The 13,962-nt window shown below is 42.6% G+C and overlaps 1 protein-coding gene across 5 annotated transcripts in view; it reads right to left on the reverse strand.

Moving 5' to 3' along the window:
• Positions 1-4,430, reverse strand: part of TRIM2 (tripartite motif containing 2) — a 79,233-nt gene extending 74,803 nt beyond the window's left edge. For 2 of the 5 annotated variants that reach the window (XM_054562395.1, XM_054562391.1), the window contains exon 1: positions 3,806-4,430. Coding sequence is in view for 3 of the 5 variants with exons in the window: in XM_054562372.1 (XP_054418347.1) it covers positions 2,510-2,551 (42 nt within the window). In the remaining 2 variants the exon portion in view is untranslated. Of the gene's footprint in view, positions 1-2,509; positions 2,763-3,805 lie in introns of those variants that run through there. The other 3 variants (XM_054562363.1, XM_054562401.1, XM_054562372.1) reach the window with 2 other exon arrangements.
• Between the last annotated feature and the right edge of the window lie 9,532 nt (positions 4,431-13,962).

The raw sequence follows: 13,962 nt of genomic DNA on the forward strand, positions 1-13,962 counted from the left end.
AGGCTTATGCTCTGCCTTTTACACTATGGTACTTTTCATGTCATAAAGCAGAGGGCTTGACACATAATATTTGTTCAATAAATGCTGTTGGCTGACAGACTCAGCTTAATATATATCTTTCCTTTCTTCTACCTGATTTGACAGAACAAGTTAAATACAACTGAGTCTACCTAAGCTTTCACCTTTTGGGTTTTATGCCAGATCTCTCTTTTCAGAAGTCTTAAACTGAGAGAATTCATTCTGTTTGCTTCCTGGTCCTCAAAACCATCATCTCTGAAGATCAGCAATGGGAGTCCCGAAATGCTAGTCCTGATCCTAATGGCAAATAAGCAGGTCAGCAAGACTAGACTCCTCTCTGGATATTTTGGTTGAAATCAATGGTTACATTTAAACTAAAACAGACATCCTTCACCAGCAGGCATTCTGAAACCTGAAATACATTTACAATAAGAAGACGGTGATTTAAAAGGCTAATCACCTCCCAGAAATGCAGTTGCCTCCAGCATACTTCTACAAATTGCTCTGGTTCAAAAAGCCTGCACTTCTTAGATTGATTCATTTCATTGCAGTTAAGGCAGAAGTGAATCTGTATCCACAGCTTCTATTTGAGTACCTTTAAACTGTCATGAATTAATAAAGATGCTGACAGGCACTGTTTTTGATTGACTCAAGGACATATCCTAATCTTCCTGGCCAGCTCTTTTGCCTAAATAAATTTCGTCTAGACATGCAGTATATTATGAAAAAGAAGAATGTATTGAAAATTCCAGGGTGAGGATATTTTTGTTCAAGGATTAAGATGAGAGTCAAAGGCAGGATATACAAAAACGATAGTTTTACATAGAAAGGAACTGGAATTAGTAGACAAAATATTTGCAAACAGAAGCTCAGTTTCTGAGGTTGAATTTCCACTAAATTCTAAAAAAAAAACCATACATAAAAGGGGAGTGGCCAATAAACAGTTGCTTAGTGCTCTTAGATTTACTCTCCTTCACTTCCTCTTTACCTATTTCTCTCGAAGGTTCTACTTGACAGTTCTAATTCTGACCAAATATTATCCATATCCAAGACCATTGTCTTCCACAGAAAAATAATAAACTAAACTCACAGATGACTTGCAGGGACTCTTTCAGATATGCCAACTAGTAAGTTAGACTTAAGATCTAACACGTAAGAGCCTAAGAAATAATGGTGGTGAAACAGTACCATAGTAATTCAGCCTCAACTCAAGACTTTTAAGATAACAATCTCAGACAGGTTTTTCACACAGACATCCTAGAATGTATTTTCTCATGAAACCCAAAAGGAAAACCGTCATTGTTCTGATCTGCACCGTTACCAGAGGCATCAAAAGCACCTTGCCAACACATGCCAACGCAACCTTTAGAGCCTGGACAAATCAAGCTAAAGCTGCCATTTGAGAATCTGTAATTCAAGATCAATTGGATATAAACCAAGCAGTGGAGTGGTGAGATAGGAGGAAAGTTCTGAAAGGGCTTGCTCCCCAGATTTCAGGATTTCTCGGTGGCATTTTCAAAGGTTCCTAGCGCATTGCTGCAGTACCCAATCGGGTTATCTCTAATAAACAGGTAAATTTGGACCAGGCAGCACTTACTTAAAGAGGTGGTGACTTACAGCTGGTCAGAAAAGGCCAGATAAACAGATCATTCATGAGCACCAAGATAAACACCCAGTTTCTCTCCAAAGTAGTTAGTGGACAAAAATTCAAAGGACAGAATTCAACCCAAGGGTGGACCAAAGAAAAGTTCAGAGCGAATGCTTTTAACTTTCAAGGAAACTCCCTAACCCATTTATATTCATATCTTATGAGAAGATCCTTCCACTTGTATTTCAATATGAAGCAGAAATAACAAGCTGACCAGGCAATCAGGGTACCATGCCAGTCAACATTCAAATGATGATGCAAGAAAAATAATTCAAAATGTAGGTGCCGTGTTTAATTTTGAAAGATACAGTGGAATTTCCAATAGAGGATTTAATAGGCATAGATTTTTCCAGGAAAATAAAGGCAGGGTTTGGAAAAAAGTTCCTGAGAATACTGATAAGGGGGACACTGTCACATAAACAGACCTTGACACTGAAGGGTAATATCCCGGATTCCACGATGCCAAATAAAGTCATGGTTCTGTACCTACACAGGATAGTATAGAAAAGGGCAGACAGAAAAGGGAGGCTACAGGGAAAAGAACATGCAAATATGAGGGTAAGTGAGAAGACTGGGTGTTAACCCTTCTGTACCCAGTCTGTACATGACCAAACCATTATCTCACCATGAAAACATTTCATTAGTGGCGTAGGTGGCCTAACCTTAGAGTGAGGGCTGACTAAGGTTAGGCCACCTACAAATCTGTATTTACCCTAAGGAGGAGGGAGGAGGAGTTTTTTTGTTTTTTTGTTATTGATCCTTAATTGCTAGGTGTACCTAAATTTGAAGAGGAAGGAAATATAATGTAATGTGTGTCATAAAGAATTCAATTAAATGCTTTACGTCTTCGGTTAAGGTTGTGGTAGTCCAAGTGTTCTGAATCATTCCTGCTCTTTTGTTTCTTTCAGCTGAAGGGCAGGTACTAGGTCTGCCAAGGATGAAGTCAAGTGGAAATCTGAGACTAGAGGTCAGGTGCAACTGGGAGGCCGTGAACCCGACACAATACCTCCTCCTATGCCCTGGAAAAGAAACCCAGAAATGCAAGTTGTCATGCAATAACACCTATAACTATATTCCTAAAACACTGATGTAAAATTTAATCGTCATTTTAGAAGAAAAGAGGCTAAAAACGATTTACTGAAAAAAGGCACTGCTGTGCATACTGCCACAGAACACCCGCCTGTCCCTCTCCAAGGGCTAGTCTAACCTTTGGAGGCCTGGCATTCTAAGTGCTCTAAAATTAACTATTTAAAAACCATTTTAATCAAAAGTGGTCTCTGTTTCATAAATTAATGCTCATGATCTCTGGGGGGAGGGAAGGGGTAAAGAAGGAACCAGTTGCTCTATGGGGTTGGACTACAGAGGGGAACAAATTGGACATTCACAAAATGCTTAGCATCAGCCAGGCATGTCATACAACAAACCTTCCTCCTCATCCCCAACCTTTTATACCTGATTTGTTAGCAGCATTAAGTTTTCAACATGGGACATGTATTTTTTAGAACATATCAATCAAAAAGAGCCCTGAAAATCCTCAATAATCAATATCCCCCACCTCAAATAAGCCAGAACTGTTGTATGAACTTGGGCAGAAGAAAAGAGTCGAGGCTAACAGGAAGGGAATCTGTTTGAGTAGCTTTAGGGAAATGACCAAAATTTAAGAGAACGGATGGGGGCGGGGAGGGGGGAGGAGTGTGGAGAAAGAAACTCAATTTTCAAAAATTATTAAAGCTACCACTTTAAGATTGCCGCATATCTTTTCTTTTTTCTTCCTCAGTGCAAAAGGCTGTTAAAAGCTTTACTTCCGAAGCTTTGCGTGTATGCTATTTAAGGAATGGCAAATGGTTCCCAACCCCCAGAGACCTCCACTGGCCCAGCCTGGGAGCGAGGCAACATCAAGGTTTAGCAGTCCCGCAGCCGCTGCGGACAGCGCCTGAACCGCGCAGCCCCGCAGGGCTCTACACTGGCTTCCACCCCGAGCGGGACCAGGAAGTGGCTGGTTTGCAGGCTTCCAGCATTCCTCCCTCTTCCCCCGCCCACCCCAGACCTTGGCCCAGGAGAGGTTCCAGGTGGGCAGGACCAGGCCTACCGGTGGCAGCCTCCCTCTCAGCCGGCACCACGGCCGGATCCCTAACTTACTGCGAGACCCGCGAGGGGGCGACCGGCGACTCTGCCTCCGGACCCTCTGTGCCCGCTGCCAGGGCCGGGTGTGCTCGCTCACAGCCCAGGCGGACAACTGGGGCGTTGGCGCCACTCCTGCCCGCCGTCTTGTCTTCCCCCGCCGCCGTGATCCTGCCGTTCGGCGTAGCTGAAGGTGACACTGCTTTATCCCCAGTCGTTCCTGAGCGCTAAACTGGAGTAGTGACACCGGACCAGGGGAGGAAAAGCTGCCTCCTGGCTGGATGCCGCAGGGCCTTATCTCGGAGTCCACGGTTCCAAAGGGCTCTCTGGTTGGTCATTCCCATTCTGTGCTCAGGCCCCGAGCAGAGACATCTGTTTTCCATATGCCGAGAGGCAGAGGCAAATCCTGGATTACGTGTTGCCCAGCTCTGTCTCGCAGCATTCCTGACCCGGCAGCAGCTAATCCCCCACAAAGCTAGAAAACAACACGCAAATCGGTGCCCAGTCCCACAAAGATTTCCCAGCGCGATGACTAAAGGCTGCTGTGGCCAGCCTCCGGGAAGGGCCAATCGCAGCCCAAGGGAGCAGGAAAAAAGGGGCCTGGCTCACTTTGCAGGTCTGCTCCTCACGTGTCCTGCCGGCCAGGCCTGTAAACACACACGCAAACTCTGTCCCTGCAGGGGAAGTGACTTGAGCTTGACGGCCGAGAGAGCTGTAAAGGGCCAGGCTTCATTAGCAGACGGTTCATTATTAAAAGCAATCACAACTCCTGGATGTGAGAAAGGACACAATCTCTGCTTTCATTCTCACAAATAAGTCAACTACAACACAATCAGCACTGAAAATAATGAGATACTACTGTCTCTCAGGGTCTTATTTTTTTGCTCTAAAATAGGGGTAGGGAGTCTCCTCTCCGTCTCCCCCTTCCTCCCCTTCCCCCTCCCTCCCTCCCTCCCTCCCTCCCTCTCTCCCTTCCTTCCTTCCTCCCTCCCTCCCTCCCTCCCTCCCTCCCTCCCTCCCTCCCTTCCTTCCTTCCTTCCTTCCTTCCTTCCTTCCTTCCTTCCTTCCTTCCTTCCTTCCTTCCTTCCATCCGTCCAGAAACATTTATGAGTGCCTCCTATGTGCCAGGCGCTAGACTGAGAATAGAAAGTTGGTAAAAGCCTTAAGTCTTTATTCTCAAGTGCCTTACTATTGGGGGAGGGTGGTGGGAAGGCGGGACCAACAGTTTTAGTGCATTGTGAAATTGCTGTGATAGAGTGTAAGCCCAGAGGGTTATAAGAACATAGAAGCAGGTTTTAAATCATGCTGGAAAATCAGGAAAGGCTTCCCACAAGAGGCTGCATTTGTTTTGAAGCCTGAGCAGGTACGGGTAGGATGAACAGAGAGAAGTGGGCAGGGGGAAGACCTGAACCTCTGAATGGCGGCAGAAGGCAGGTGGTAGGGCCACAGGTGAGAGTTGAGCTCATGGAGGGTGGCAAGGAGTCAGGCCACAGAGGTCTTATCTGCTAAACTCTGGGATTCAACCTTTGTTTGGAAGCCATGGAGACCCTCTGAAGCATTTTAAGCTGATAAGTGACTTGATAACATTGTGCTGGAGAAACATTATTGTGGAAGGCAAATGGAAGGGAGACAGCCTGGGCTGGGATGGACAGGGCAGACTCCAAAGATGTGGGAGAGGGAGAACCTTTAGGATTTGATGCCTGGTAACAAGCCATGGATGGAGTTGTAGGCCAACACGCAGGTGCCGACGTCGGGCAACACCGTGGATGGAGGGTAGCATTTACCATGAGAGGAAAATGAAGGAGGAAGAACAGGAAGGACCGGAGATACGATGACCTCAGTTTAGACAAGTTGAGCCTGTGGGTTTTGTGGGTTATCCAAATGCAAATGTCCCAGCAGGCCAGATAGTCACTTGGATCTGTTAGGTAGTTTGGGCATCGTGGGCTAGCTATACAACTAGCCAGTTGTCCACTTATAAGTAGAAAGCAAAACAGGAGTAGAGAAAAATTCACTTAGTTTGCCAGAGCTGTCCTAAAAAGCACCATAAGTGAAGCAGCTTCAACAACAGAAATTTGCTCACAGTTCTGGAGGCTGGATATCCAAGTTCAATGTGTCAACAGGAACTTTCTCCCTTTGATTGCTGCTGGGAAGAGATCTGTTCCAGAACACTCTCCTAGCTTCTGGTAGCTCCTTGGCTTGTGGCAACATAACCCCGATCTTCACCTTTTGATCTGGCCTGTGTGTCTGTGCTCAAATTTCCCATTTCTATAAGGACACCAGTCATATTGGATTAGGGGTCCACCCTACTCTAGTATGATCTCATTTTAACTAATAACATTTGCCTTCTTTCCATCTCCTATTTGGAAATGATCCTATTTCCATATAAGGTAGTGGGACTTAGGACTTCAACATATGCGTTTGAGGAAGGGACACAAGTCAGCCCTTAACATTCATACCATGTGGACTCAGTTACTAAAAGGAGGATTGAACATGAAGATGAGCAGAAATATCAGCTTTAAGTGGGCAGAGAGAATGGCTCTAGAAGGGAATAGAGAGGAAACTGGTTAGAAAGGAACACAAATGGTGAAGAGAAATGTTTAAGAAAGGAGTGATTGACTTTGCCACCTGTTCATAAAGCCAGGCAAGACAAAGCTAGGATTGCCCATTGCCTTCAGCAATGTGATAGGCATTGGACCAAATGGTCAGACTCGCAGATGAATTTCAAAGAGTTTGCTTAGCTTAGACATTTTATTAAAACCACTGTCCAGGCAAACCCATCAAGAGAGATGGGGTACGGTGGGCATTTGTTTGGGTCTTGCCTCTCAGACCACCACCTGCTTTCCTGGCCTGCCCTGCAGTTTGAAACTGTGACCTAGGCCTCTTGCATCAGGTGGAGAGACACTAGACTTCAGTTTGCATGAAATGAGATTAGGAAGCAGGCTCCAGAGAAGTCATTTCCGGTGAGGAAGTAGAACCTGGTGGAACCTCAGGGCTAGTAGGGGCAAAGGTCCTAGCAGTTGTCCAAAGGCCTGTTTGAGGGGTCTGTGTCTACAGGAGCAGTACTAGGGCTTAATGTGGAACCATCTGGTGGCATAATTTAGGCATTGTTCTCAGCCGAGTAGCCTCCAAGCCTGATTCCCTGGATTTCTTAGAGAATGCTCTGAGCCACTTACTGCTCTTAAAAAAAAAAACCCCAAAAACTGCTTTATTGAGATAGAATTCACATATTACAAAATTTGTTCGTTGTAAGTGTGCAATTCAGTGAGCAAAATAGAACCAGAAACATGGACATAAAGAACAAACTGACAGTGACCGGAGGGGAAGGGGGGGGGAATGGGGGAAAAGGGGAGGGGCAAGCCAAGGACCATGTATAAAGGCCATGGACAAGGACAACTGGGGAAGGGGGACAGGATTGAATGTGGGGGGGGGGGTAGGGCAAGGGAGGCTAATGGGGGGAAATGGGGCCAACTGTAATTGAACAACAATAAAAAAAATTAAAAACACCTCACAGTTGAGAAAAGTAAAAGAAGTGTGCAATTCAGTGGGTTTTAGTACATTCACAATGTTGTACAACCATTACCACTATCTAATTCTAGAAACTTTTTTAATTTTTAGAGAGCAGAAAAAGGAGGGAGAAAGAGAGACAGAGAAACATTGGTTGGCTGCCTCCTGCACACCCCCAAATGGGAGCCTCGCCCACAACCCAGGCATGTGCCCTGACCGGGAATTAAACTGGTGATCTTTTGGTTTGTGGTACAGCACCCAACCCACTGGACCACATGAACATTTCAACATCCCCAAAAGAAACCTCACTCACACTAGCAGTCTCGCCCCATTCCACCCTCCTCTCAGCCTGTGGCGACCACTAATCCACTTTCTGTTTCCATGGATTTGCTTATTCTGGGTATTTCATATAATGAGGGCCATACAATATGAGCTTTGTGCCTGGTTTCTTTCACTTAGCAATTTTTTAAAAGATTATCCATGTTGTAGTGTGTATCAGTACTTCGTTTGTTTTTGTTGCAAACTAATATTCCATTGTACAGATAGACTACAGTTTCTTGACCCATTCATCAGTGGATGAGCATGTGGATTGTTTCCATTTTTGGTTAGTATGAATAATGCTCTGAATATTTGGGTACAATTTTTTTGTGTGTACATATAGTTTCATTTCTCTTTGTTATACACTCAGGAGTAGAATTGTTGGGTTCATATGGTAATTCTATATTCAAAATTTGAAGGACCTGCCAGACTGTTTTCCAAAGTGGTTACGTCATTTCACACTACCTCTAGCAATGTCTGGGGGTTCTAATTTCCTAGTGGGTGTGAAATGGTACTTCATTGTGGTTTTGATTTGCATTTCCCTAATGACTAATACTGTTGAACATATTTCATGTGCTTATTGGCCACTTGTGTATCTTCTTTGAAGAAGTGTCTCTTGAAATCCTTTGCTTATTTTTTGAAAATAATTCTTCAAAATTGTGGTTAAATATATGTAACATAAAGTTTACCATTTTAACCATTTTAAGTGTATAGTTCAGTGGTATTAAGTACATTCATGTTGTTGTGCAACCATAACTCTTTGCCCATTTTTAATTGTTTTTTAAAAAGATTTATTTATTTTCAGAAAGAAGGGAAGGGAGGATGAAAGAGAGGAGAGAAACACTGATGTGTGAATGCCTCTCACACGCCCCTAACCGAGGGCCTGGCTCGCAACCCAGGTACGTGTCCTCACTGGGAATTAAACTGGCGACATTTTGGTTCTCAGGCTGGTCCTCAATCCACTGAGCCACACCAGCTAGGGCTAATTGTCTTTAAAAATTAATTTTTAACTGTTGAACTTTTATGTTCTAGATTCACGTCCCTTATCAGATATATAGTTTGAAATATTTTCTCATATGTTGTAGGTTGTTCTATCATTCTCTTGATGGTACCATGACAGTCTTTAATAAATTCCTTTTATGCTCAAACTAACTAGAGTAGTTTCTGTTGTCAGTGACTAAGAACACTCACAGATATACTGGATCCTGTTAAATACTACCCCTTTTCATTTTTTTCCTATATAGCATATCTCACATCACTTCTAGCCAATATTGCCTTAGAATTTTTTTCCTGACGTGTTCCTTATTCTATTGGAATTCCACTCACAGCTTCCATTTCCTGGGTGCAGACCCAAAGTATCAACGGCCACCACTAATGCAATTATGACACAGCTGCTAGCAGGCCTCCCACTTATTTCCCACTGCTATGCAGCCCTGACCCGGCCCCCTGGCCCCCTGTGCAGCACTTTCCCTCCCTCCCTCCCTCCTTCCCTCCCTCCAGACTCCTCCCACTCCGCTCCTCCCTTTCCTGGTAGATTGTCAGAGCCATGTGGAATCTTATGAGTGAGATCAGCATCCCATTTAATCTTTGGATCATCCGTAGTGTCCAGGACAAGGCTTTGTAAAAACTTGGGGCACAATAAGCACATGTTAAATTGAATTGGATCTTGTGCCCTATTTCTTTAGTTTTAGCTTTTATTCTAAAACAGTATTGAGGCAGTCCTTGATTGTAAGCCTTTCCCTTAATGGCTGCGTTTGGAGGACTAGGGCCTGATAGTCGGTTGCAGCAAGGCAAATCTATGGTGTTCAGTTTGTGACTGGAGGAATGGAATTCTTTGGGGAATTAATCTCTAGGAGTCTGTGAAATGATGAAAAAAGGTAGAGCTTCATGGATAAAGTTGCCAAGATGCAGAGAGGAGCTAAAGAGTATTATTATTGGGGTCTCCTGAGTCTAAGGTGCATGCATTTCCTGGCAGAGTTTTCTGGAGAGTTAGGCTTCAGGGCTGCCACTGCTCAGTGCTTTGGGTCTGGTTAGCTTTGAAGATTTTCTTATCCCACCTCTTTGCTCCTGTACCTGTGAAGCTTAAACTCTTCAGATTAGGAGCTAAGTAAAAGGCATCCATTGGAAATAGCTGAAGAGAGCCTGGGTTCATTCAGTCACCAACGCTCCCAGTGTTTACTGAGCACACACTTTACGTAAGGCACTACTCCGGACACAAAGAGGAACAAGACTTCTTTCCTGTGTTAAGGAGTTGGATGATGAATGCAGCCGTCAAGACAAACACAATTCACTATAATCCAAAGTAGAATGGACTTCCAATAAAAGAAGCATTAAAAACTGTTTGGAAGGTCAAGGGAAGAACTGCCCCCTCTTTCAAGCTGTATGAAAGACTTTATGGAAAAGGTGGGGAAGGAAAGCTAGGCTTTTTGCTTAGAAACCTAGGACCTAACTAAAGCATGAACCCTGTTTTCTGTAGCTCTCGAACTAGTTGGGAGGAAGATTACACATACAAGTGGCAGCAACTCAAGACCATATGATAAGATGGATTTGAAAGGGTCACAGAAAAATGAGTGATGACTTCCTAGTAGAGTAACTAGGAATGACTTAATGGGAGGGTATACTTGGGCCCTAAAAGATGGAAAGGATTTATTAAAATGCATATTTCAGATAAAAAGCAAATAAGTGTTCTAGAAAATCTGGAAAACCCAGTTAAGCATAAAGAATAGAGACAGTCCATAAACTCACTGCCTACAGATAAATGTATTGCCAGACATACATATTTAATAAATATTTGAGATATGACTACATGAATAAATGACGTTACCACTTATCATCTTTATTTTCCCCTCAGGCATGTTTTTACTTTACACATAACTTTGAAAACTGCTTTTTAAAAAGCATCATAATGCATTTTAAATCTGTAAAATATTTTTTAAGATTTTATTTATTTATTTTTAGAGAGAGGGGAAGAGAGGGAGATAAACATTCATTGGTTGACTCTCGCACCCCCCAACCAGGGACCTGGACTGCAACCCAGGCATGTGCCCTTATCTGTAAAATATTTGGAAACATATTAAACAGCTGAAGAACATTCCATTAATTTATATATTATTTATATAACCAATTTCCATAATGCTGACATTTATATTGTTTCTAAATTTCCAATTACTATAAATCAAACTAAAAAGAAATTGCTAACCACCAAACTTTGTCCACACTTCTAGAGTCTCAGCATAGATTCCTGTAAATAAAATTATCAAGTCAAGGTGTGTTAACATCTCTAGGGCTATCGAGAGGGTAAAACATTGCACAATTACTTTCAAGAAAGGTTGTATCAATTTACATTCCCATTAGCAAGGTATGAGATTGAAATACACACCCTCATCAAGTGTTATTTTTAAATATTTGCTGATCTGATAAGGAGAAAACAGTAACCCCTTGTTCAATTTTGTATTTATTTGATCACTAGTGATATGGAACATTTTAAATACGATCATTGCCATTAATAGTTCCTTTAGGTTGCTAGTTCATGTTCTTTGTCCATTTATCTTTGGGGAACAGCGAGAGAATCTGCAATTCTTTCAGCCGATCTTAGTTCCTGTGGCTGTCACTGTGTGAGCATCCTTACAGGTAAGTGGGATCTAATTTTCTTAAAGTTACGTTATCATTCTTTTTCCTCTCTCCCCTCCACTCCCCCCTCATTCTCTCTCTCTTTCTCTTTGCCACAACATGGCTCCTAAACACAGCCAACTACTTCATCTTGTTCTCAAACTGCGGTCTGTAGCAACGGTCCAGAGAGAACAGGTGGTATTGGAATCACTGAAAGACAGTATTTCCCGATCGCCAAGGGCTTTTTAGTCACTGTGACTCTTTCTGTTAAGTGCTGGTTTTAGAACCTAACCTCCTCCTTTGCTGTAACATTAAATGCCACTGTGCTCCTCAACGGACTCCCCAAATCTCAGTCAAGCTGCACTTCCCCGCTTTCATGGTGTCTGTTTCTGCCTAGCCTGGTGTGGCCTTTTCCACGTCTTCCCCTGCCCAAATCCTGCCCGTCGCTGATTAGAAAGCTCGGATGGTGGCCCTTCGGTGAGCATAATGTCTCCCTCTGAATCCCACAGCACACTGTATTTCACTTACAGCACTTCCCCTCTCCCGGGCATTCTGGCCATTGGTGTGTGCGACCCACGCTCATTGCTCTGTACTCCCCTTAGGGCGTCTGCATCGGTGGGTCTGTGTCTTCATTATGTCTGGATCCCCATAATGCATTAGCAGAAATCCAAAAATGTTTTACAGATTCAGAAAATAAAATGTCATTTAACCGAAACAGTGGGGGAGAAAAGCTACTTTGAAAGGGGAGAAAATGTTCAGTTTTGATGTACAGGAGCTTCCCTTGTCCGTGGCTTCAGTTCCCTGCCATCAACCACAACCCAAAAGTATTAGATGGAAAATTTCACCTCATTTCATTTCACCATATAGGCATTGTATCCACTACCATAAGCAGAAGAAGAATGAGGACAGTACAATGAGATATTTTGAGATAGAGTGCATTTACACAAATTTTATTACAGTGTATTGTTGTAATTATTCCATTTTCTTCTTAGTTATTGTGGTTAATCTCTGACTGCGCCTAAATTATAAATTAAACTTTATCATAGGTACGTATGTATGTATAGGAAAAAACAGCGTGTGTGCCAGGTTTGATACTAGGCAGTGCCAGGCATCCACTGGGGGCCTTGGAGTGTATTTCCCCGTAGATAAGGGGGGCTACTGCATTGCTGTGGTAACGTCACGGACTGAATTGTGTCTTCCTCTCCATTTTGTGCGCTGAAACCCTGATTCCCACGTTAGGTTTATTTGGAGATAGGGCCTTCAGAAAAGTAATAAAGGTTAAATGAGGCTGTAAGGACGGGGACCTAATCCAATAGGATTAGTATCCTTTTAAGAAGAGAAAGGGACTTGAGAGCTTTCTCTCTCTTCTTTTGCACGCCCAGTAAAAAGACCATATGAACACACAGTGAGAAGTCACTGCCCGCAAACCTGAAAGAGAGTGCTCCTCAGAATGCAGCTGCACAGGCACCTTGAGCTTGGGCTTCCAGCCATCAAAACCATGAGAAAATAAATGTCTGGTGTTTAAGCCACTAAGTCCATGGTATTTTTATGGCAGCATGTGCTGACTAATACACTGGAAATGGTAAGATGTAAGCTAGGAAGGGGAGAAAGTCAATCTAAACAAATGAATATGAAAACTCAGCCAAAGAACTCACAGAATCTCATGTCAAGACCTTTAGCAGGTGGAACCTAAAAGAAGAATAAGGAAACATGCCTCCTTTCATTCATCATAAAAGGCACAAGATGCCCCCTTATTCTACAGCCATTTAAGCCCTCTGTGGCAAAGGAGTGAGCACTGATAAAAATTATGGCTCGAGTCCAGGAACTGAGAAACTGAATGGGGCTAAACAATTAGATGGAATATAGAGGCAAATAAGCACCAAAAAAATATTTCAAAACAATCGGAAGTTGGACAGGGAAATTGCTACTGGCTTCCATTAGACTAAGGACAGACTTTTCTATTTTTTTTTTTTTTTGAAATGATGATCTGTGATCATCTTAGGCTGATCCATTAGCCATGGAAAGATGTTCCTGGGTCTCTAGGGATATCACAGAGGCATCAGGCCACATCACAGAACCATGCATGACTTCAAAACCAAATGTCATAGAAGGACGCATTAGAAAGCTAAGAGAAAAAGAACAACTCTCTTGTTCTCAAGACCCTGCCAAAGACTCAGTCATCATAACTGCATTTTTTAAATATGTGTCATGCTTTGGCGCAAGTAAGGGTTGGTTTTTTTTTGTTTGTTTGTTTGTTTGTTTGAAACTTCAAAAAAAAACCCAATAAAAACAGACAAAGGACATTTTTTCAGAACTGTATTTCTTAGGACTACTGTGATTTAATGTCTTTTCAGTTCCTGAATTAGAGATGATTAAAAAAAGGAACCATGAAAATATTTCTTTCAAAATCTCCTTTCCTCCAACATGTGGAAAAAATATGCTGACAATTGAGTCATTTTTCTTATTCTGTGCAATACGTTTCAATGTATTCTGTGCTTAACTTCCAAAACATATATACCTGTCATATAGTTTTTTAAAAATAAACATTTAATAAGGACAAATTACCAAGAGGAAAGTGCATGAGTCCAAGGCAACAGTTCAATGAATTATCACAAAGAGACTACAACATATTACCATCCACATCAAGAAACAGAACATTACCAGAGTCCCAGATGCCCGCTCCCAAATGCGATTTTGAAGTAGATACATTTTTTTCATAAAAAGAATATGATTAATGGTAGTAA

Source organism: Pteronotus mesoamericanus, unplaced genomic scaffold (assembly GCF_021234165.1).
Source record: "Pteronotus mesoamericanus isolate MK-2021 breed Mesoamerican mustached bat unplaced genomic scaffold, CSHL_Meso_final contig_163, whole genome shotgun sequence".
Taxonomy (NCBI): Eukaryota; Metazoa; Chordata; class Mammalia; order Chiroptera; family Mormoopidae; genus Pteronotus; species Pteronotus mesoamericanus.